At 31.6% G+C, this 24,201-nt stretch overlaps 1 protein-coding gene across 1 annotated transcript; it reads right to left on the bottom strand.

Moving 5' to 3' along the window:
* Nucleotides 1-24,085, bottom strand: LOC123653701 (CD63 antigen-like). Its single transcript, XM_045589694.1, has 6 exons — nucleotides 24,002-24,085; nucleotides 23,706-23,813; nucleotides 22,988-23,179; nucleotides 4,981-5,151; nucleotides 1,644-1,868; nucleotides 1-618 (listed from the first exon to the last, which is right to left on the bottom strand). Exons 2-6 carry the CDS (start codon nucleotides 23,769-23,771, stop codon nucleotides 553-555), a joined length of 720 nt encoding a protein of 239 aa, XP_045445650.1. The 5' UTR covers nucleotides 23,772-23,813; nucleotides 24,002-24,085; the 3' UTR covers nucleotides 1-552.
* Between the last annotated feature and the right edge of the window lie 116 nt (nucleotides 24,086-24,201).

Raw genomic sequence — 24,201 nt, 5'->3', positions numbered from 1 at the left:
TTACCACTATATACTGATTTATTTATAAATACTAAGAAACACTTTTAATATATGCTTTGCTTCACAAATAGATTCATGAAATGCAAAATAATACACGACAACCCCATACATATTTTGCATATCATAGAACGCCAATACAAACGTGCATCATTCTACGTAGAAGAAGAAGAAATAGTAAAAATACAATTTCTAAATTCTAAATCTTAAGATTCAAAATTTTTAATAAGTATACGAAAAGAGCATGTGATGAAATTGATTTGGCGTTTGAAACTTTACTATTCGAAAATCAGTCTTCTATCCTGAGCACATAGTGTGTGTTTGTGCCTCCTTCACGCTTTTAAACTGACGACAAGAATGATATAATGTAAGTCACGGTACATATTGAAGTACATATGTGATGTTACATAAAAAATAATTATAAAATTAAACCTATAAAAAAGTAACAAAATATGACGATATCCGACTTTCACTTAATCACAAGAGATATACAGATCAATTTATATATAATATACTATTATGTAACGGCTATGAAACAGACGAAATTTGAAGGTTTTAGACGGTCTCGTACTGACTGCGAATAGAGCGAGCGAGACAGCAGGCGAATATCACTCCGAGCAACTGAAACAATGTGCACTTGTTACAACATTATTTTATTTACAGTTTCAATATTAAGTCGAAGACTAACTGAAGTATGGCACAGAAGGACATATCTTGTTTAAAATCTCGAGCTGCCCGACTGGGGATGTACCCTACAGAAGATCACTGCTAAATAATACTGCTTTCAAGCAGTGTTGTGTTCCTGTGGTGAGTAAGAGTAGGGGTAGAGTAAGGGTTGGGTATGGCTGTCGGGTTTGGGTCGCTTGTAATGCTTCTGGTATTGCGTTTATAAGCTACGGTAATCGCTTACCATCTGGTGAACCGTATGCGTTTGCCGACTTAGCAGTATATAAAAAAAAAAGAATTATAATTTTTATTTATACAGGTGTTCGACTCCTAACTGCGTTTCTTCAAATAAAGGGTTCTGTACGTGTCCAATAGATCGCGTTCCATGCAAAAATAATCCTAGTCCATTTTTAATGCCTTCGTTTAAATAGACGAGCGATGGAAGTCATTATGAAAGTTAATATGCTCTTATATACTAATAAGTAGCCCTGTTCTGTATTATTCTCAATGTCACGATTAATTAAAGTTAATTGAGAAACGCCAATTAGTGCAGATTACGAGACATGAAAGTATCGTGTTGTCGTCGTGGTGACGAATGATTCTTCATTAAATATGGTTTAACAATAAGATCCGATCTCCATAAATTTACAAATATTACTTAGTTATAGTTTGAGTATTGTTCGTTACCAACCAACTTACAATTTTTGTTAGTCCTGGTAGGGGAAATAATTGTACTGTGATTTTGTCGAAGAGAAAAGTTCAGAATGTTTGCAACAATATTTTAGCTTGAATGCCAGTCTTGACCAAATTATTAAGAAAAGTAGCAGAGTTTGGCACGCATATTACGGTAGAGGCAATTGCCGCATTTTTACATTTTTACTTGATATGAAGCGGAATAACTTTGGTCAAAGACAAAATCCACTTCTAAGGCTAAAATTTACACGTAGAGGAATCTGAAGGTTGGTCAGTTTAAAACTCACCTGCACAAAAGCAATTCCAATACCAACTCCACCTAGTACGAGAGCTAGTTCCTTCATATGGCTGAGAATGAGGTCGAGGCAGCCATTTTTGTGGATGCTGGGTGAGTCCACGGTGCAATTAGTGGGCTTGTTGTCGAGGATTTCGCGACCCGCACAACAAGTGGTAGGGATTGGCTCGCCATTGGCTGCCCAGTCGTTAACACCGTAGATACCGCAGCATTGGAGCTGGTGTGGATGGATGGTTTTAATTATTTTTTCGTATAGGATTACACATAATAAATTTGAATATTGTTATACAAAGTATCTAATATGTAAACTTTTCAAAAAGAAAAAATAATTATTTAAAGAAAAAATAAGTAACTTAAATCTGTGATTATACTTTAGAAATATATATTTATTTTGAATAGAGTTTTCAAGAACTTACAAAAGAAACTTCCTTTTAAATTTAGAGTAACATGAAAAATAATTTAAACCTAAATCGTTGCACTCTTAAGTTTAAATTATAAAATATTTACAAATGAATATCATAAACATCAGATATTATAGAACATTGATTTAGTTAAGACTTAAACTAGAATGTACGAAAATCGAAGTGTGATAAAAGAAAATGTAGACAAATAACTAATAGCTGATAACAATCTCTGTTAGTAAACCTTGGAAGTGATCAAATTATTACAATTAGGCAGTGCAAATTATAGTACATAAACCTACTGCGGACCATTAATTTGAAAATGTATAATGTTCATTAACTTTCATTTACTTTTGGACATAACAAAAACATTCATTTACACTAAAATTTTTGATCATTTTGAATGGTTAGTCGTAGTATTCATAAATGATTTTTTTTTTGGTGAGAAAAATAACAGTTTCCCTTTTAATAAGTAAAACCACAAGCTTTAAAGACTTATCGTGTTAAAAATTTAGGTCGTTATAACTTAATACCGTTAGAGATAAGTCAGTCACTTTAATACACGGAAAGACCAAGTTACGAAGTGTGAGGACTTAGGTAATGTCTTTGTTACACCTATGACGTTATATGTTATGTGTAACTAAATGGTACGTGGTAATTTTACACGGTTAGTTAACTGTTTAAGAAATCATTGAAGTATAATGTACGTTAGTAATAATAGCTCAATGTAAGAAATACCTGGATATTGTCACTAGATTACTATTTTTAAAATTGAGTGAAAGCCAACAGAAAAAAATAATTACATAATGCCTAGAAGTATTTTATATATAGAAAAAATAAATGAAAGTAGAATAATTTAATAACGAAACAATTAAGATTTAAATATGTGTCTATCTTCATTATTTTAATTTCCAAAACTGTTTTTTTTCCTTTTATACGTGACAAAACAAGTTTAACTAACTAACGCCTATTGCCATTAGTTGTATGAAATTATTTTTTTTTTAAATATATAATTAGTTCAGCAATTACTAAAATATTGTTTATAGTTTAACTAACTCGGCCAAATTTGTCGTCCGCAACGCCACATCGATGAGGTAGGTATTATAGTAAACTTACTAGCATCAGAAAGAAAATGAGCTTTTCAGTTTTATAAGAACACAAAAAGTAATATAGGTAGTAGGTACTACAAATTGGCTTTCACCATTTCTTAATGTATTGTCTGAAAAATTACTAAATTATTTCTATATATTAAATAAAGTTAATTTTATTTAATACTTATTGTATTTATTGTAAAACTAATCACACACTAAAATCTTAAAAACAGGAAGTTGACATGGTCGCCAATGTAATCAGGTGATTGTAGAACGTTTGTGTGTAATTATGTTGAGTTGTATATAATGTTACACGTTCTATTATAATACTGTTTGAATAATTTCGCTTTCACCTTATTGTTGATGTTTTTTATAAATTTGTTTTCGTTGCGTAACGTTAAAAAAATTATGTATTCTCCACATTTTAATGTGTAAATTGTTGGGCTGTTGGTTCGAGCGGCCTTCAAGGCATCAACGCTTTGGGAGCCCGGGTAGTGAGACCTAGCCAAGAAAGAACCTTTTAAGAGGACTTCCCTAATTGTCTCTCGTAGCGAGATCGCATCTCGGCTTAAGACGAGGATGAAGTCGGAAGGGTCATTTATAGTATTGTAAAATTAATTGAATGATTCGTTTGTTTTAAAATTTTCAAAGAATATCTAATGACATAATGCTTTTAATATTTATAAGAGCAGACTACGGTAAAAGTTTTAACGTAAATTCAAATCCTATTATTTCTTTTTAATGTAACATTATCCTCCCCTGTCCCTCTCGTCCCTATTAACCCATTATCGAATTTTCTAGTAAATATTGTAAAAAAAAAACTTCATACCCAGTAACCTTGAAATTTTACAATTTATTTTACAAGATATTTAAGTTTTATGAATCGTCTTTCATACAATAATACGTTATGAACTTAAAAAATTATCAAAAATGTCAACTATAATGAAAATATGGGTAAAGCTAGGAAAAACCGAATTTCGGGACGGTGGGGGGAAGGGGGAGGGGAGGGTGGGTAACGCTACCCCTGGTACCATTGTCACACTTCAAAACCCCATGGTTATGGAGATATCCATGGTTAAAGTTTTGAGGTTAGAAGAAGAATTTCGTAGCTTTCACACGTTATTTTCACATTTCACACGCGTTTTTTCACATTTCACACGCTATTTTCACATTTCACACGTTATTTACACGTTTTATAAGTTATTTTCAAAATAAAAACAATTTCGACGCCAAGATCAACAAACGATACAACTTACGTTAGTCATGCTCCGTTCCATAGTTTTCACATGTTATTTTCACATTTCGCACTTGATTTTAACATTCCACACGTTAATTTAACGTTTTCACACGGTTTTATTAACAAGCGATACAACTAATGTTTAACAACTGAGAAATAGATGTTTTAATAAAAATGACAGGCCACTTATCGTTTCGCTCCAAAACAATAATCATAAATTCATTGTTTTTGTTTAAATAACTGTAAAGGCAAAGGTCTAAGACCGCGTTTGTTGATCATGGAGTCGAGATCGTTTTTACGTACTCCTGTTCGAAAATAACTTATAAAGTTGTGAAACGGCGCATGGATTGCACTGCCCGCAGCGCCAAAGTTAAGGTGAAGTCAGACGCGGAGCTCAAGGTATTATAATAGCTTTAAATTCTTCCTCTAATCTCAAAACTTTAACCATGGATATCTCCATAACCATGGGGTTTTGAAGTGTGGCAGTGTTACCTTGTATTGATTCACCTACACCCTCCGCCCTCCACACCCAAAAACCCCGTAATTCGGTTTTTCCTAGTCTAGATCTTAGCCAAAATATGTATATCATTGTTAACTTACGTCAGTCTGGATGATGTCGTAGTTCTTCTGGATTTCTGGGTCCGTGGTGTAGTGCTTGATCGACTCGTTAAGAGTACGCACAATAGAGTTTTCGAGATCTGTATGCTTCACGTAGCCCGCGATACCGACCGCCAGCTCCGCGATGAATATCATCAGAAGGAACACTGAAAACTGTATGGAAATAATTGTCAAAATAAATTAATGCATAGAGTGCGGCCCAGAGTAATGTTATAAAATGTCTTTACTGGTAATTAATAGTAAAAACTTTCAGAAGTTTACTTTTCTAAGGAATTGTGGCAAATGTAAGACCGGCAATCTTCTAGCTTAATATCATTAGAGTCTCATTTAGTTTAATATTGCTTTTTGAGGGTTTTGAACTGTATCAAGGTGTCTACCACGCGAATTTTAACTACTTAAATGCTTCATTGAATAAAAGAACTCATATTGTAATAAAATAACTATCTGATGATACAAAATTATTCCAGAAAATACTATACTTACTACTAATACTTTTCTAACGAAAATTTATGCGATGCTTTGTTTGAATATTCTGCATTGAGTAACAAAAAGTCCTATTTATGATATTAATTTTAGCTCTACGAGAAATAACTGTAGCGGTAGTTTTTTGTAATAATTTGTAATAAAAATATACATTTTTTCCTCAATAGTTGGTTTTCAAGGTAATATAATAAATAACTCATTTGTTTTTTTTTTTTTGTTTTTAAGTACTATTTTCGCAAATATTTCTGCAACCTTACGCAATTTACGGATATATCTATCACTTCTTACATAGATTAAAATAGCAGAAATTAAATCCTCATCTATAAATCTTATTTTAAGAACAATTAATTACTTTATTTAAAATTGAGAATACAATACAATAAATGAAAATGTGAGTATAATAGTTTCATATGTATACTGAACAATTGCATCAACACGTGATTGGGAATAAGTACGGCAGTTAGTGGCTACGTGCCGTTTTGTAGATAACACTGCACTGTGACACCGCCATTAATCTACAATGTCAACAAGCAAGTTCTTTAACACTCAATATTGATACGGACTGGTTATAAATTTAAATATAACTTTAAACTTTAGGTATTTTTATTGGACTTTATTAAGATATATAAATTTTAAACAAAAAAAATAAAATAAAATGAGAGAATACTTGCAACATAGTGGATTTAATATTGACTAAAGTTTTTTTTTGGGTTTATATGTTCGTAATTTTAATTTTTTGTTGTCACAAGGTCTGAATCTCAAAATGTGTATATGTATACCTACGTGATGTATGTACAAAAAAACTTAGTGAATATACGCCTGTTAAAATAGGGATGACTTGGAAAAAAATTCCACTCTAATTACCACTTGTCTGACCTAGTCAAGGAGTTTTTTGTAAGCTCCTAAGTGCGGAAGATGAATAGTTCCGACTGCCGTAGTTTTTGAAGATTTTTTTAAACAATTACGTAAGCTCCAGTATATCTTGGAAATAACAGACTTTGGAAGTTAAAATAATTTATAGCATATATTTTATGCATGTAATTTTATCTAGATTTTGACGACAGTAATTTTATTTCATTGTAGGACAAAAAGCAAAACAATTGACCTCTTGTCGAGTCTAAGTCGTTTTGTATTCGTGTAATGAATTTTAAAATTTATTAGTGCTTTGAGAGTGGATTCCCCACCGTGCCTCGGAGAGCACGTTAAGCCGTCGGTCCCGTTTGTTATCATGTACACCTGATAGCGATCGTTACTCATTAGTAGGGAATATAACCGCCAACTATGATTAAGCTCTGATCCTTCTCCTACATGGGAAAAGAGGCCTATGCTCAGTAGTGGGATATTACAGGCTGAAGCGAAGTGCTTTAAGATATAAATCGCTAGTCTAACGACAATAAAATAACTCCTTTATTCATTAATATTAGTCATGTTTTACTATTAATAACTTTACCATACATTATTGTACGTGGTCCGGACAAAATATCATTTAATAATTGTGTTTGCTCGCAAACGAAAAAAAAAAAAAAACCGACTTCAATTACATCGACGAGTAATACAACGTATATCGACGAAAAAATAGTCAAGTAACTACGCGTTATCAAAGATTGCTCAAAAAGTAGTTATCAGATCTCAATAAAATTTATATGTGACTACATAACAAACATCAGCTTTCGATTAAATTAAAAATTATTAAAATCGGTACACCCAGTAAAAAGTTATTGCGGATTTTCAAGATTTTCCCTCGATTTCTCTGGGATTCCATCATCAGATCCTGGTTTCCTTATCATGGTACTAAACTAGGGATATCTTCTTTCCAACAAAAAAGAGAATTATCAAAATCGGTACACCCAGTAAAAAGTTATTGCGGATTTTCAAGAATTTCCCTCGATTTTTCTGGGATCCCATCATCAGATCCTGGTTTCCTTATCATGGTACTATACTTGGGATATCTCCTTTCCAACAAAAAAAGAATTATCAAAATCGGCACATCCAATAGAAAGTTATGCGGTATAATACAACGTAGGTCGACGAAAAAGCGTCAAGTAAAAACGCACTATTAGATATAACTCGAAAAGTAATTGTTAGATCTCAAATAAATTTAAATGGGACCAAATGGCACACCACCTTTCGATTAAAACAAAATTTGTCGAAATCGGTCTACCCGGTCAAAAGTTCTGATGTAACATACATTAAAAAAAAAAAAAAATACAGTCGAATTGAGAACCTCCTCCTTTTTTGGAAGTCGGTTAAAAAAGATAATGATAATTTAATAAATAATCAAAATAATAGTCTACTAAACGAACTGGTATACACTCAATTTAAATTTCAGAAACAAAAGCAGTTACTTTTTACTAAATCCGTTTACAAGAAAATTAATGCACGTCATTTGGTTTAAAAACCCGAATAAAGGGTTTATAGATCGAGTTTCATATTTGGGGCGATTGTGTATAAAGCCTTTGACTAGGATAGACAGATTTAATGTTTTACTGCCAATTGTTATTTTTATACCTAATATAGTATTAGTCACAGAGTGATATCATTTATCCTACATATAAGTCAGCATAACTATCTTTTTATGTCAGAAATAAAGTGTAATAAAATTCAACTATGTATTAAATACTTTTGTCAGAATTAATTGTAATAAAACTTAGCGGTTGTTCCATTATACATCCCCTGGAACGCTATAGAAATAGTCAGCGAAGGAATCGGCATTTCTTGATAGTAACAACGCCCCTAATGGTCATCTTGGATTATAATGTTGCATGGACGCGATGGAAAATAGATATTGCATCAGAAAATTCATACAGATTTTGTTGGATTTATCATAAACATTAAGAGATAAATAGTACTAGGTTAGGTACACATGGCAGAATGCACTACTAGAACTGGCACAACTAAGACCCATTGAACCAGTCAATCAAGGAATAGTAGGAATATATTATTTAAAATTTATTTAATACTAGCTACCCGAACAGACTTCGTTGTGTCAAAAGTTAATAGTATTTTTTTGTATTAAATTCTTCCGTGGGCCTTAAGGAACACGCGAATAAATAAATTAGCCGAATTGGTCTAGCCATTCTCCATTTATGCGCTTAGCAATATTCATTTTTATTCGTTTAGAATAACAAAAAAATACTAGTTTATAACCAATGCGTTTATAGATAGTTACTATATTTTGAACATCGTTAGCTTATCATCTCTCTATTGAAATCCAAAATTGTATACTATATAATATATATATATAATTAGTAAACAAAAAACATACTTAACTACGTTAACTGAGGTAGGGCACAGCAGAAATTTCCTGCTCAAAATATGGAGCAGCCCGACTGGGGTAGTACCTCGACCTTACAGAAGATCACAGCAAAATAATACTGTTTTCAATAATACAGTTTCCTGTTGGTAAGGTGACCAGAGCTCCTGGTGGGGATTGGGGATTGGGTCGGCAACGCGCTTGCGATGTTTCCGGTGTTTCAGGTGTCTATAAGCTACGGTAATCGCTTACCATCCAGCCGGCCTAGCATGCATACAACGAGATATCTCTTGACGAGAGAGAGAGATAATGTCTACATCGAGTATTTTCTCGATTACCCTAACATGCGCACTACGAGAGACAAAATTCTCTTCCGAAGACTTCGCCTTGTCGAATAGAGAAACATTATCAACCATAATCACAACTGAATATCATTCTTATTTCTTATGTCGTAAAGTTGAATTTACAAGGTTATTGACCAATCGTGCCAAACCGGGATGAGCCAACGTTTGTATAATTTCAAACGAGTGACACATGTTTTATTTAACAATGTTCTCGGCCTTTTGGCTAAGATAAAAAGTGTATATCTAATTTAAAAAATCTAATATGGAAAATAAAACGGCGTAAGTAAATGAATTTAATTATATATGTAAAACAATATGCTCGTGTTGTGCTTTATATCTTGTCGCACAATAGATAATTGTAATTCTATCACGCATTGTTTTTTTTTTTTTTTAATTTTTAAATTTTTTTGAATTTTTGAATTTTTTTTTTATTATTGATTTTACTTCTATTCTATTTCATTTTATTTTTACTTATTGATTTTTTTAATATAATTTTGTTTTGTTTTTTATTCTGAATGTTGTCTTGTCTTGTTGTACTAACCCAATATGGACTTATACTTTGGTCTGAAATAAAGTATTATTATTATTATTATTTAGAATAAGAAGCAACAGGGCGCAAATACGTTTTTTGTGTCATTATATGGCACACTTCACTCGACTTTTCGCATTTCCCGCTCTTCGTATACCGAAATTATATAATTATAATAGGGAAACGCCATGGTATACAAAAAATAGGCACCCGGTTTTATTTATTTTTTATTTATCGTCTTTCTCGTCGATGATATTGAAAACGAGAAGTTTCTCTTCCTAAAACGACAAAATTCGACAAAATTACGATGTCATGTTAGCTTCCGTAGAGATAAATATCACAGATCACTAAAATTTAATGATTATCTCTTCTATTGACGTAACGAGAAGAGTATCGCGTGCACGCATGTTAGCTACTGTAGACATAGAGAGAAAATATGCGAAAAGGGGTAGACAAAATTTTGTCGTGGCGCGCATGCTAGGCCTGCTGGTGAGCCGTAGGCTTGTTTGCCGACCTAGTGACATAAAAAAAAAACACCTAATTACATTTGCGACCATGTCAACTTCCTGTTTTTAAGATTTTAGTGAAAATACTTAGTTTATTGTTAGGCTTTATAGACACGCTTGAAAATGATATAATATACCAAATGTGAATTTCATGTTAAAGTTTCTGGTTCTGGCAATTGATGACAAAAGATTCTTCAGTCCCAATAATACGGTGATGTATGTGAATAACAAGGAACGTAAAAATTGCTATATCATTACAAGGATTTTACACTGTATGAATCACGTAACCGCTAACGACGTATTTAGCAACTGTCAACACTCAAATGAACGCAAGATTCAATGACGCAGAGATGAATGCAACTGACTGCTGTACCATTGCTCACGGGTTCAACTCACTTAGATAAATATTTGTAAAATGTATTTCTATGTTTTGAACTTGTTTCATACGTTAAATTAAATTTTTACAATTCTGGGCTAAGCGTGAATTTTAATAATAATTGATAATTGACAAATTAATACTGTTTTATTCGTTTTAGGTAATAATTAAATCTATGCAAACTTAGATTTATAACTACGAGTACATCAAAAACTATTGATCAACATGTACTTGCCACATATTATATCCGTTGTAGCATTTTGTAAGTGTATAATAAATAGAAGCGGAAATAATTTATACTTTGGTATTGGAATATCAGAAGCAGCTCCAACGATTTTAATGAAATTTAGTATGCAGGGGGTTTTGGAGGCGATGAATCGATCAAGCTAGGATTTATTTTTAGAAAATGTCGTTTTGTCCATGTTTTCAGACAGTAAAAAACTGCTACAATGTTAATAGAATACGAAGGTAATTTTCGCTATTGTTTACAAAGTTATAGTAAATCTTGTGGGGAATTAGCCGGTACCGAAACGAGAAAACCAACAGTTAAAACCTAAATGTCACTTAATGATTATTTTTTTCCATTTTTTCTGATTACACTCGTGATTTTTTATTAAAATAACCAGTTCATATTTTTTCATGTCGGTAAGATTGAAAATTATTATTTATATTTTAACAATTATTATATATATACGATTTGCTAAAAAAAAAAACAGAGCTAAGCTCGGTCACCCAGGCACTGATATCTAAAGATCGAACGCGTATCACGTGTGTTACTGAAACAGCTCTTATCAGCACTTATGTATTATCGCCTGTATTTTTGTAAACGCTTGTTACAAAAATACAGACGATAATGCACAATGAATTTGTATGAAATGTTAAGCTTTCATATTTTTCATGTAACTTGTTTTACCTTATTTATATAAATCGTTTACTTAATTTACTTTTGAAACTTAGTGATAAATTAACAAACATGTCATTTGGATGGTATATTATTTGAATCGTATAGGTACTCAAAAACTAGCGCTAGTTGGAGCGGTTAAGTCTTCAGGGTTATTTTTATCCCACCACTGTAACAATTAACTTTAGAAGGAAAGGGAGAAAAATTAAATATAAACATATAATTTAAACCTATAAATTGTTTTAATGAAATGAAAGAATCTAAACTTTTCTATGCATTGTTTGGGATTTGTACAGTTTTAAAACCACAGTCTCTAAATCTCGTAAGCTTGTTGTGACTTTTATTTTTGTGGATTGTCTATAAAAATCGGCCTAATTCCTAGAATCTGGAAATACTCACGAACGAGCGAATTTTAACAACTATATATAAATACATATATTGTAAACACGTGGCTTTAAAAATTCTTAAAATATTTGTTGTAAAATGACAAGCGTGGATCTACGTTAGTTGACTTTATTGGCTTCGTTAAATATAATGTTCAAAATTTATTTTACAAGATTAACAATTAAGATTCTTGACAATAGACACAGCATGCCCTATATTATTTTTAGTATTAACATCATTCTGAGCTGGCGGTGTGCTTATTAAAAACTATAATAATTTGTGACGAATGCAAATAACTCTAAGCCTTCTTGAAAAGATATATTTACAATTTTTTGAATCTGAACCTTATGTTTTTAAATCGTGAGATGAAAATCGTATGGTAAGCATTTCGTTTGCAAGGACACGCTTTAGAAAGTGCATACAAGTTTGACATTAATTATTATTTTTGTATTTTAATGCTTTATTAAACTACATGGATAGAGGTTACTAGAACTGGATTTATTAAATACCGGTTTAACATAAAAACAAAATGTCTTTCAAAGAGATTGTAAATCTTTCGCAGTCTAATTACTCTATACTCAGCTACCCTATATTCAAAAACCATTCGTTTTGATAACTAAGTGTTCATTTTCTGTCGTTTTCGTTGTCAGTACCTAAAAAAAAATTCTATTACAGCAACGATAAAGTACCAGAATATGAGTATTTTGTCTTACAATTAGTCATAAAAGTTTCAACACATACCTACCTATCTGTACAAACAAATCGTAAACTATCGTATCATAATGTAAGTTTCTTTGTAATGTTCAAATACACATACAGAGAAGTTAGAAAATAAGATTTCTTTGTAATAATATGAGCCATGCTTTCATCATGCTTCTCGAAAAGCCTGTATGGCGTTTACCAGTGAGTTGTTTGATATAATCACTAACACACGTCGGAATAAACACCTTTCATACACTTATAAAGAGACCCACAGATGGCCTATTAAAATCAAATTAAAGGAAAGGAAACGTTCATTTGAGACGAGACGACAAGCGTGTCAGAGGCCAAGGATTCTGATCCCGACAATTACGCTAGCTATCTACTTTCAAACTGTTTGGCACTAGTATGGTTGCTTTTTATAACTAATCCTAGGTGTGTCCGCGTTTAATTTCATTCAAGATATTACTTAAATAATATTATCCATTTTTAAAGGGTAACTGCGGTTTTTTCACCGATAATTCTCTGCAGAATCTAGATTCCGAAGCGGTTGATGCTTCATATTAAACAATTTTTTTTTAATAAATATACATATATTATTGGAAAATGGCAATTTAAAATAGCCTTTATAGTCTACTTGAAATAAAGAGATTAATGTTCTTGATTTTAAATGGTAGGTACTCCATGAATCATTTCGCATTTTAGGGTATTAATATAGGTTAACCACAATATACTCGTACAACTCCTCAGGCTAATATGTTTTTCCAGAGATGTTAGTACTGGTTGTATTGAAAAAAGCAATAAGTGTTACTGTATACTAAATAATATAAGAACAGAATCAAAAATCTCCGACAATAGGTATTAAATATTCTTGAATAGTATTTAAAATTATTTATAAAATTCGAAAATCTTTATTGATAACGTATGATTTGAACATTACGAAATGACAAGACATAAAAGTTACCTGTGCTACTTAGCCAGCTCCTAATTTAATTTTTATTTCCCCTTGTAAGAACCGTTGAGGTCAATTTATATTCTTAATACCTTACAAAACAATATGCATATTAATTTTCGAATAGCACGAGTTGATTACGAGAATAGCGCGTTAACAGAAACTACTGGTCGGCCAGTGGTCGAAATTCGACCATAATTAATTTAAATTATAAGTTTGAACATTATTAAGATTCTGTTGTCAGACTTCTATAATTAATAACAAACAAAAGAGTACACAACAATTTGCTTGTATGAGTCAAATACGTGGTAGTGTGTAATGTTTTTTTTTTTATTATTATCGATTTGAAAAGAATATTAGCATTCTGCACTCTTCTATATAAACTATAAGTGTGCGAAATAACATACTCCTCCGTCCGCGCAATTTTCGTAAAAAGGGGTACGTTTTTGCATCACGTGTTATATATATATATATATATATATATATATATATATATATATATATAGATAAATTGTTCGACTCTAATATGTTTGATATATTAGGATATAATTTCAAAGATAATCCGGTTTTATTACGTCAATTTCATATTGACTGTATCATTCTCTTATTATAGACAGGTTAGGTAGTTTATTATATTTCATGCTAGACAGGTAGATCGCTATTTTATTCATGTTATACCTATTCAGACAAGAAATAAAAAAATGCAAGTGTGACACCGTGCCATGTTGTCAAACAGGTTTCACATGAAAGTATTTTATGTAGTCTGATCAACACTTGCCAAGATTAAATATTTTGAAAACATTGAGCACACTAATGGCCAGTTTCAATACTCTATCTATCTCTAAATTTGCTTACTAGAGATAGAATTTTGACGAAACTGGCCATAAGTTGTGAAATGTCATATTTATAAAAAATACTAGCTGCCCGGACAGACTTCGTTCTGTCAAAAGTTAATATATTTTTTTTGTATGAAACCTTCCGTGGGCCGTAAGGAACATAAAAAAATAAATTAGCCTAATTGGTCGAGCCATTCTCGAGTTATGCGCTTTGCAACATTCATTTTTATTTATATAGATTTATATACGTATGACATTGTTTAACTGTGTACATATGTGTTATCGAAAAGGTTAAAGTATGTAACGTGTTTATTTTTTTTACTCTTTTTAGTTTTTTGAGCTATATGTCTGAGTTAGCAGTTGAAATGATGATGATGATGATCTAATTAGTTTAAAAACACTTTTCAGTAATTCCTTTTCAGTAGTTCAGTAAATCCTAGATTGACGCATTTAAATATCACAAATTTAATAAAACACATAAAATCGTTTTATAATTTCAGTATTAACATCCTTCTTACAAGATTTATTCGTGTGAGTGGTCGTCTAAAAGCTAGCGGTCTCAAGTTCGATTACCTCTATATACTCTATATACTCGATTTACTCTCATATACTCTTACTGGTGTGGTAGTGGGTCCTTCCTATCGTACCTCGGAGATCACATTGAACGTAGTTGTAATGATAGACTCACAATAATGATCGTTGTGCTGTGTGGCTACGGCACTAAAGAATTTAGCCACCCCCTCTCTTCCCGTGGGTGTCGTAAGAGGCGACTAAGGGATAACAAGGTTCCACAACCACCTTGGAATTTAAGAAACCGACCGATGGCGGGATAACCATCAAACAGCTGGCTTTGAAATACACAGGCCGAAGACGGGCAGCAGCGTCTTCGGTGCGACAAAGCCAGTACTGCGGTCACCAACCCGCCTGCCCAGAGTGGTGACTATGGGCAAAACACATGAGTTCACGTTATTTTTGGCGTAAACTTGTGGAGGCCTATGTCCAGCAGTGGACTGTATAGGCTGTAATGATGAATGATCGTTACTAATGCTAGGGAAATTAGCCGCAAAGCCTCAGTGGAGCAGTGTGGTAAAAGAAGGGGATATTTTTCATATCCTCTTCTCTTATATAAGAGAAGGGAATATTTTGAAAACAGTACGACGTTTACGTTATGTTGAGTGATTCATTTCACAGTAGTGTATAGGAGCGTGCAGTCCTGTCTGCTATATCAATTACACGGGATATTCAAACTAGAGGGGTTCGGCCTAAGTACGCACAATTACAAAAATAATTGTGTTTGCTCGCAAACGAAATGCAAAAAATTGAAATAAGTACCCTAAAATATTTTCTAAAACAGAAGTCACTGTACTTAATATTTATTTCATGTTTAGTGATATGATGTTATTGGTTTAAGTAATCTAATATCCTCTGGCTTTTTATGTTATTTATAGCGAAAGAATCGATAGTGTTCAGAGGCCGTGTGAAAGGTCAATTTTTATAATTGAATTAACTAATGTATCATTACACATTATAAAACAAAAAATAAGAATAGAATAAAAAGGAGAGGCCGCCTACTCGTCATCACTGATAGCCAAACCCTGAATGTGATACTAACTTCAGCGAAATCGTATAACTGCGTGAAAACTAAACGGAAAACAAATAAAATCTCGAGAATCTTTACTGGTATTAGAATCATAATTGATACCTTTGTATTAATAAGTAATGAAGTCAAATGTTCCCTATTGTTTAATAACAGAGCAACGGAAGTCCTAATAATCAACTCTTAGAACTTAACTAATTGGATTTCCGTCATAAAATCTGTCGTTACAGCAATAATAACTCGCGACTGTTAACCGCAAATCTTGTAAAAGGTCAGTAGTAGCAGTGAAAGAATATTGTTTTTAATATCTCTTTGTTTTCTTCTCTTATTACATTTATAAAGATAAAAAAAGCTGCTTGAAATGTATACCTATTGATAAATAATATCCATGTCTGTAAGTAGTGAAGTGTCATGAAGCACAAGGGCAAACCTACGGCGAGGTCATCATCGTCCAGACAAAGACCGAGAGGCTACAAATCCACGACAGTGTGTCTCATGCGGTAGTAGCGTTGACAAGACACACTAACACCTGTGTCTACTACACTGACGACGGTGATGACGCAATCGGCAGGTTCGTTAGCCGAGCGCTGGGTGCCTCGACGAAAACAATCTTGGAGCACAACCTTAAAAAAAACTATCCACAAGCGTGATATCTCGCTGACAAGGACTCTGTTCAAGATGCTGGGGGCAGGCGTGGCTCATAATATAGAAATAAGAAAGTAGATATATAGATATATAATTTCTTATTATATCCTTTTGATTTATCAAATAATTTCAAATAGCAATTATTTTTGCATGTTGATATAATTATTTAAATTTTAGTTAAATATTTATTATTGAACTTCTTATTATTTGAATTTATTATTATTGAATGCTAGCTATGTTTGATTATTAATATTACCTTAACTTTACTTTTTTATATAAATTCGATTGATGACCTTTTTAAATGAATTTTATTGTTAAGAAGTAGGATCTTTACTTTCAATTTTTATGTGAAGTAATTTTAATTATACTTGCTTCATGACATTAATATATTGGAATGTTGTGTACCCCGTAATGGGATACATATTAGATAATAATGTAATAGTGAATCATATATAATGTTTTTTTTATGTATTATGTGGATGTACCTTTAAAATAAAATAAATAAATAGATAAATAAATAATTATGTAGTGAAATTTAAGTGAATAATAGAAATAGATAATTTAGAAATAGATAAATATAAATAATAACTGTTTAATATATATATATATATATATATGAAAAAAAAAACCCTTACTAACAGTAACATAGGTTAAGTGTACATTGTAAATAGAACATGAGTGTACATATATGGTAACTAGGAAATAAGTGTACATATATGTTAACTAGGAAATAAGTGTACATATATGATAACTAGCAAATAAGTGTAAATATAGACATAGATAAGAAAAATAATCATGTTTATAAATTATAAAGGAATTATGTGTATACTTCTCCATAAACAGTATTTAGTAAGGAAAAAAAAAACCGTCAGCGTCGGACCACGTCCTAGTTTTACTAGGCAGTCTATAGGATTGTTGATCTGTAGTAATAAAGAAAAATAGCCTGGGGTATTATTATAAATGCATGCAAGATTAACTAAAGGCACGGGCATTTTGAGCCCGTGGATCAAAATAAAAAAAATAAAAAAAAAGTAGTGTGTCACGAGGCTAAGTTACAAAAACATGTTTTTATTATAAAAGACATGGCAGCCGCAACTTTACGCGAGTTTTGACATTCATCACCCCTTTCTTTAAAAAAAAACAGGCACCGTTTAAGGTTTTAAATAAACATGATTATTTTTAATACTAAACTTATTCAAAAACGGGATATTTAGCATTTTTTTTTAAATTATCAATATAGTAATCTATCTATATAAAAATGAATTCCCATTTTCATTGGTCATGACATCACGGGTGAATGGCTGGATCGATTTACCTAATTCTATTTATAATTTTTATTGTCAGAAGAAGTTTCTTATGCAAGAAAAAATTAAGAAAATAGCGCAGTAAATCAGAAAATTCAAGAATACTTAACCAACATATAAAATTATTTCTAATCTAACCTTAGGGCTTTGGAGAATATACACTTTTTTAATGTACCCCTTACGACATAGAACTGACAGAAGATTGATTATAACACTTATTTTAAATATTTTTTGATTAATTATATCAATTCTAATTCAATATTGTCGGGACAGCTAATTTTTTTAATTTTTTTTTATAAATATAGTAAATTCTATAGAAAAGATGGGTGTCAACTGTCGATGGTGTGAAATCCAGTGACAATGGTAGTGGTGACCAATGTTTACGCAGCAAACGTACGTGAAAGGAGGGTAGTCTGGTATGGACATTGCTAAAGCCATCAAAATATCTACCCGCAAACTTCAGTCTCGAGAACTTATGTAGAAATAACGAGCTCCGCAAAATGAAAATAAGAAACATATGGTAAATATCCCGTTTTTGAATAATTTCAGTAATTGTTTAGGGTATTCGAACTAACAAATACGTCCAAGTTAGTTATATGTAAAGATGACTTTTATCGCCTATTAAAAGAGAACCGAGTCCTACCTAACTGTTACAGGTGTTGAATCGTGCTTCGTACTAATTCAACTTGAGGATAAAAAGTAAGAAAACATTTCATTTCGAATGTATAGAATTGTATTGGTTACACAAATATTTCAGTTTTAGATATAGTAAGAAATAAATGGTATGTTTGTATGTCTATGAATAAACGTATAAACATATTACAACAAAGCTGAAAAGCATGTTTGTATTAATTTTGGGTGATCTATATAGGTATATAAAAATGAACGTTTGTCTGTATGTCCATTATAGAATCGTAAACTATGGATTTGATCATGTCATAAATATCTTCAGCAAAGTGTTGTGCATGAGTCCACAAAGGTTTCTGAATAGGTAGGAAGATAAAAAAAAGCGTAGCAACGCGCGCAGGGTACAGCTAGTATTACATATGACAGCAAAAAATTTGTAAAGTTTGGAAACGTACGAAAACTTACTTTACGATTGAATAGAGAAAAAAATGTAATATTATCTATTTGTGTAATCATTAAATGAAAGAATTTCCTCCCTTAAATTAAACTGCAAAATCTATCTAGTATTTTATACTCAGTAGTATTAACCTTCTCTTGCAACTTGGATATCTAAAGATAGTCTATTAAGGATCATTTGTCATTCAACTCAGGTTATATAAGCAGGTAAATAACATAAAGATAGCACGAGCTACGCAGTATATTGCGCTTGTGTAGTAAGTAATCTGTGAGTAAGCGTACGACGTAAATTCACACTGCCTTCTGAAATTCCAGCTATCTCTCTTGTACGCGGCTGACCTTACGAGTAAGACAGAGATAGATATTGTTTTGTTTTCAAAACTTCTGTATTTTAGGGTCTGTTTCACTAGTTGTGAATAACGGTATTTGCTGGATGACGAAACAAATAGACTTTGGCCCAAATAGGCCACCTGTTTCGTCCTCAATTAATAAACTACAAAATTAAGACTAATACACGCGAATAGAAATATTTCATACCTAATTATAGTACAATTCGATGGTTAAAAAAGAATAAAAAATCAAAAACTTTTTACTGTCGGATACCGTCATCCGTCAAATAGCGTTATCCACGACTGAAACGGTGAATCAGGCTCTAATTGCCTGTTCCAACTCCTGCTGTTAAAATATATTCGTATCCTATATGCAGGATAAACTTTAACCAGAAACGTTGATACAAGTCTTTTTTTAACATAATATTATGAATGACATAGATGATAATTGTGTTTGCAGGCAAACGAAGAAAAAGCACCCAGTAAAAAGTTATGCGATTTTCGAGAGTTTCCCTCGATTTCTCTGGGATCCCATCATCAGATCCAGGTTTCTTTATCATGGTACCAAACTAGGGATATCTCCTTTCCAAAAAAAAAAATAATTATCAAAATCGGTTCATAAACGACGGAGTTATATTATTATAACTCCGTCGTTATATTATTAGGAGAACATACATAAAAAAAGTATATACGGTCGAATTGAGTAACCTCCTCCTTTTTTTGAAGTCGGTTAAAAAGTCCTATTTACTTATGCAAGCAAATAATAATTACGTAACATAGTTGTGATGTTATCATTAGCTAATAAGGCATTTGCATTAACAGCTTTATTCAATTATAAAATATTTTACATCTATTTTCGAAATATATTACAAAAAACCGCTAAAATGTTTCAAATGAACAAAAATATTTCTTATCTTTAAAAACATTTGGTATTAATCTATAAATTAATTTACAAAGTAATTAAATTTATAAATACAGCAGAATCTTAAAACAATATTTTGCCTCTCGTTATGGCCTTATTTCCAAACGTTATTTACTTTTTAGCCGACTTCAAAAAAGTTCCCACTTCGACCTTATTTTTTTAATGAATGTTATTAAGAACTTTTTACTGGGTTGATTGATTTCGATGTTTTTTTTTATTATCGAAAGGTGGTGCGTGTCACGTGTCCATTTAATTGAGATTTGACGGGTCATATCACTGATGATGCATATTTATTTGAGTATTTTTTCGTCGATCTACGTTGTATTATTTGCAAGCAAGTTGTTTTATTTTTTATAAGAATGTTGACCTTTGGTTTTAACGTTGTTATTATTATTTTATACTGTGTAACCTTTATTATATAAATTGGATTTAACATCAGATTAATTAGAAAAAAATCGTATTATCAGAAAGATAAGTCCATTTGGAACCTAAATATTTACAAACATTTACATACAAATTTATATAGATAAACATCTGTACAATATGCATGTAACCATATTGTACCTACTAAAACTAGATTTGATAATAAAGGTTATTTTCCAGTCTACCTACATTTGTTTGGTGATGAAGTAAAATTATGTATTTAAGATAATGCTACCTAAGCTTATTTTGAATTATCAATGATACAGCTGATACATAAAAGCATACTTTATAGTTTATACACAAGAACACGAGATAAGATCTGGAAAAAAGGATCTTAGAATATTTTCTTTTATTTAAAATTAGTATTATTACGTGGAATAAATAAAATAATTAAATCTACCCCATATTTCAAATGAAATAGACCTTGTTAACGAAGTTCAAAATAAGTAATAAAGTAATTAAACATTGAAAACTTTTAAGAAGTTGTTATAGTTGAAAATATTTCTATACACTAAGGTTAAGATGTTCGTCCCCCTTTTTAGAAAAAACCTACCCACACTCCACTACTCCACATAAATTATATATCATTTTATAGACAATAGCTTGCTCTACATATCCACGACTTAAATTTTTATTATTGCTTTTTAGTAAATTAATTATTAAAATTATATATATGACAGCTTTAAATTTGATATAACGTAAACATGATTGACGGTAGGTAAATGTTTTGCTTATTTCGTGCAAATTATTCGCACAGGTATTGCTAGTTCCTTAATAAAGCTTGTTGTACATTCTTTTTAAAAAAAGTAGGTTTAGCATGTAGAAATAATAGATTTGAGGTAATCAGCTACTTTTTTCTTATATCATGACACCATAAACGACTTAAACCGCAAAGAACCTCCCTAGTAACTAACTTTTCCTCCCTAGTGACTAACTTTTATTTCTAATTAATATTACGATGTTTTGTTGTATACATATTCTGCAGATATTCAAGTATCGACTTAGATCGATGGTCAGAGGATTTTCAGTTGATTGTACCGTTTTTAAATGTGAAATATGTCACAATAATATCTGAGTCATTATTTTATCATACATCGAACAATCGTAACAAATTGAATCAGTGTATTATTCATAGCTTTATCAATATAAAACAAACATGTCACGAAATTTCATTTCAGATCATACTTTTGTTTACGAAGTAATAAAAACAAGATAATTGCAAGACAGATAATACAAGTCATTATATATAGTATGGATGCATATTATTTATAATTACTTGAAATTGTTTGTCGGGGTCATCAAACTCAAGCTTCTACACTATGAAAAACAACTTTTTATGACTAGATTACTAAACAAGCGTATGGCCCACCTTATAGTAAGCGGATTAGGCTATAGACGATTGAAACAAAGGCATTGCAAGCGCACTGCCAACCCTGCCTCAAACTCTCCCCAAGTCCCCAGGAGCTCTGGCCATCTTACTTACCACAGAAGCACAACACTACTCGACAGCGGTATTATTTAGCTGTGATATTCTGTAAGATTGAGGAAGTTTCCTTGTGCGGGCTGCTCTAAATTTTGAGCAGGACTTATCCTGCTGTGCTCTAGCCCAAAAAAGCTCTTTAGATCAAGACCACGAGAAATATTGATATGCAATATACAAATACTGGACGTGCACCTACTGGATGAAACCCACGAAGGCTAGGGAAATAGACAGTTAGCTTCTGCGTTTATGTTTCGTTTTTTATGTATATACAGTTTTTTTATAACTCAGTGTGTTAGGTATATTAGATGAAAGAAAATTATATTACTTTCTAATCATGTAATTAATTTAAAATTGAATTTCCTTAGTAGCTAGTGTGTCATCCAATCTTCTTAGTAATGATAAAATTAAATACCCACACAATCAATTGGTTTAACAGGCAATTTACGATGTACTAGTTGTACCCCGTGGATTCACTCATATTAATTTGAGGAAAGACATACTTTATACAGACTATAGCCTTCCTCATATATTTTAGATTCAATGGCTTACCCCTAGTGGCTTGATGAGTGCAATGTTTTAATAATCATAAATAATATGTCCTTTTTTACAGATAATACTTATTTTATTTACATTGTTACTTTTCTCATAGCAAAGAAAAAGATGAATAAAACTTGTGTCATTGCCAAGAGTATGTGTTTATTTTTTATTATCTTGTTTTATAGTTGTAATTGTGTGATATTTTTGTCATTGGGTGTATGGTATTGGTGTCATTGATATTTTTTCAATTTCGCTTTTTATTTTAAAACTTTTTGTCTTTTTCCAAATGATTGTTTGGAACCATATTTTGTAGTAAACTAACACAAAACTTTAAACAAAAAATGTACAAATTTGTCCAAATCATTCAATCATTCAAGGTATAAACATTGAACAGTCAACTCACCGTGACAATCATGCAATGATTTTCCTTGACGGCACCGCAGCATCCGAAGAAGGCGACAACAAACACAATCAGGCCAACGATGATCAGAATTACCGGAGCCGATGTGTAGAAACTCTCATCCGTTAGACTGACGTATGGGTGTGCATTGATCTCTGATTTTGCACCCACAATCAGGATTATCAATCCTGTTATCTAAAACAAAATAAAAAAAACAGGTATTTTTTATCTGTATTATTATTTTGTGACAAAGTCGCAGTCCATTTCCGCACAACTACTAAGTATCTTCGTGTTTGCTAGCCGAAGAGAAGATTCTTCGTTTTGTAGTTTGGCCATGGGGTCACAAGTGCGGTGGAGATGTAGTAATAATATAGAAATATGGGTATTTTAGTGTGAAGTAATGATATGTCTTTGTAATCGCCAATGACTTTTTACTAAAGAATAATAAAATAAAACCCATCGTACACGTAGCGAAATATATAATAGAATGAATACAACATAAATTATAAAGAAAAATTTAAAATATAAATTCTTGACATCTATCAACTATATTTTATAAAAAATATAAAAACATATATGTAATGAGGTTTGAGTATTATTAGGATATAAAAAGTTTGTATATGTGTGGATACAACACAACTCCATATTGCATTGCTGAGAATTCCCACCTGACAATTTACCTTAAAGGAAAAACATTGTTCTAGAAATTAAAGGTACTTACGGCAAATAAAAGATTGAAAATAAACAACAGGTATTTCACACACGACATTCCCGTTCCGATAGCCATTTTGAAATCACTTTATCCTCTGCTCTAATTATAAAAGTTTACCTGCAACAAAATAAAATTTATATTTTTTCGCTGCGCATATCTTAAGCTCGGACAAAACATCGATTTGCGTTGTTGACTCAAATGAGCTTTCGAGGATGATACTGCTCAGTACTAGTCAAAAATTTGTGTCTAATTAATTCACACTACTCTAAAAGCGCAATTTAAATTAAGTATACATATAAGCTTACCGCCAAATTTATTATTTTTGTTGAAACAAACGATAAGACACACCACTACCACGATACGATTTTATCAATTGCCAATGTTACCAGCCCAATATAGTCATAACTTGTTTATTATTAATAATGTTGCCAATATAAAAATCCTTTTTCCCAACAAAAGAATTACATAATCTTTCAACATATGTACACAAAATTAAAAGATTTAC

Source organism: Melitaea cinxia, chromosome 5 (genome assembly GCF_905220565.1).
Source record: "Melitaea cinxia chromosome 5, ilMelCinx1.1, whole genome shotgun sequence".
NCBI classification, from domain to species: Eukaryota; Metazoa; Arthropoda; class Insecta; order Lepidoptera; family Nymphalidae; genus Melitaea; species Melitaea cinxia.
Note: the sequence above shows the minus strand (reverse complement) of the source record. Positions and strands in the feature narration are given on the sequence as shown.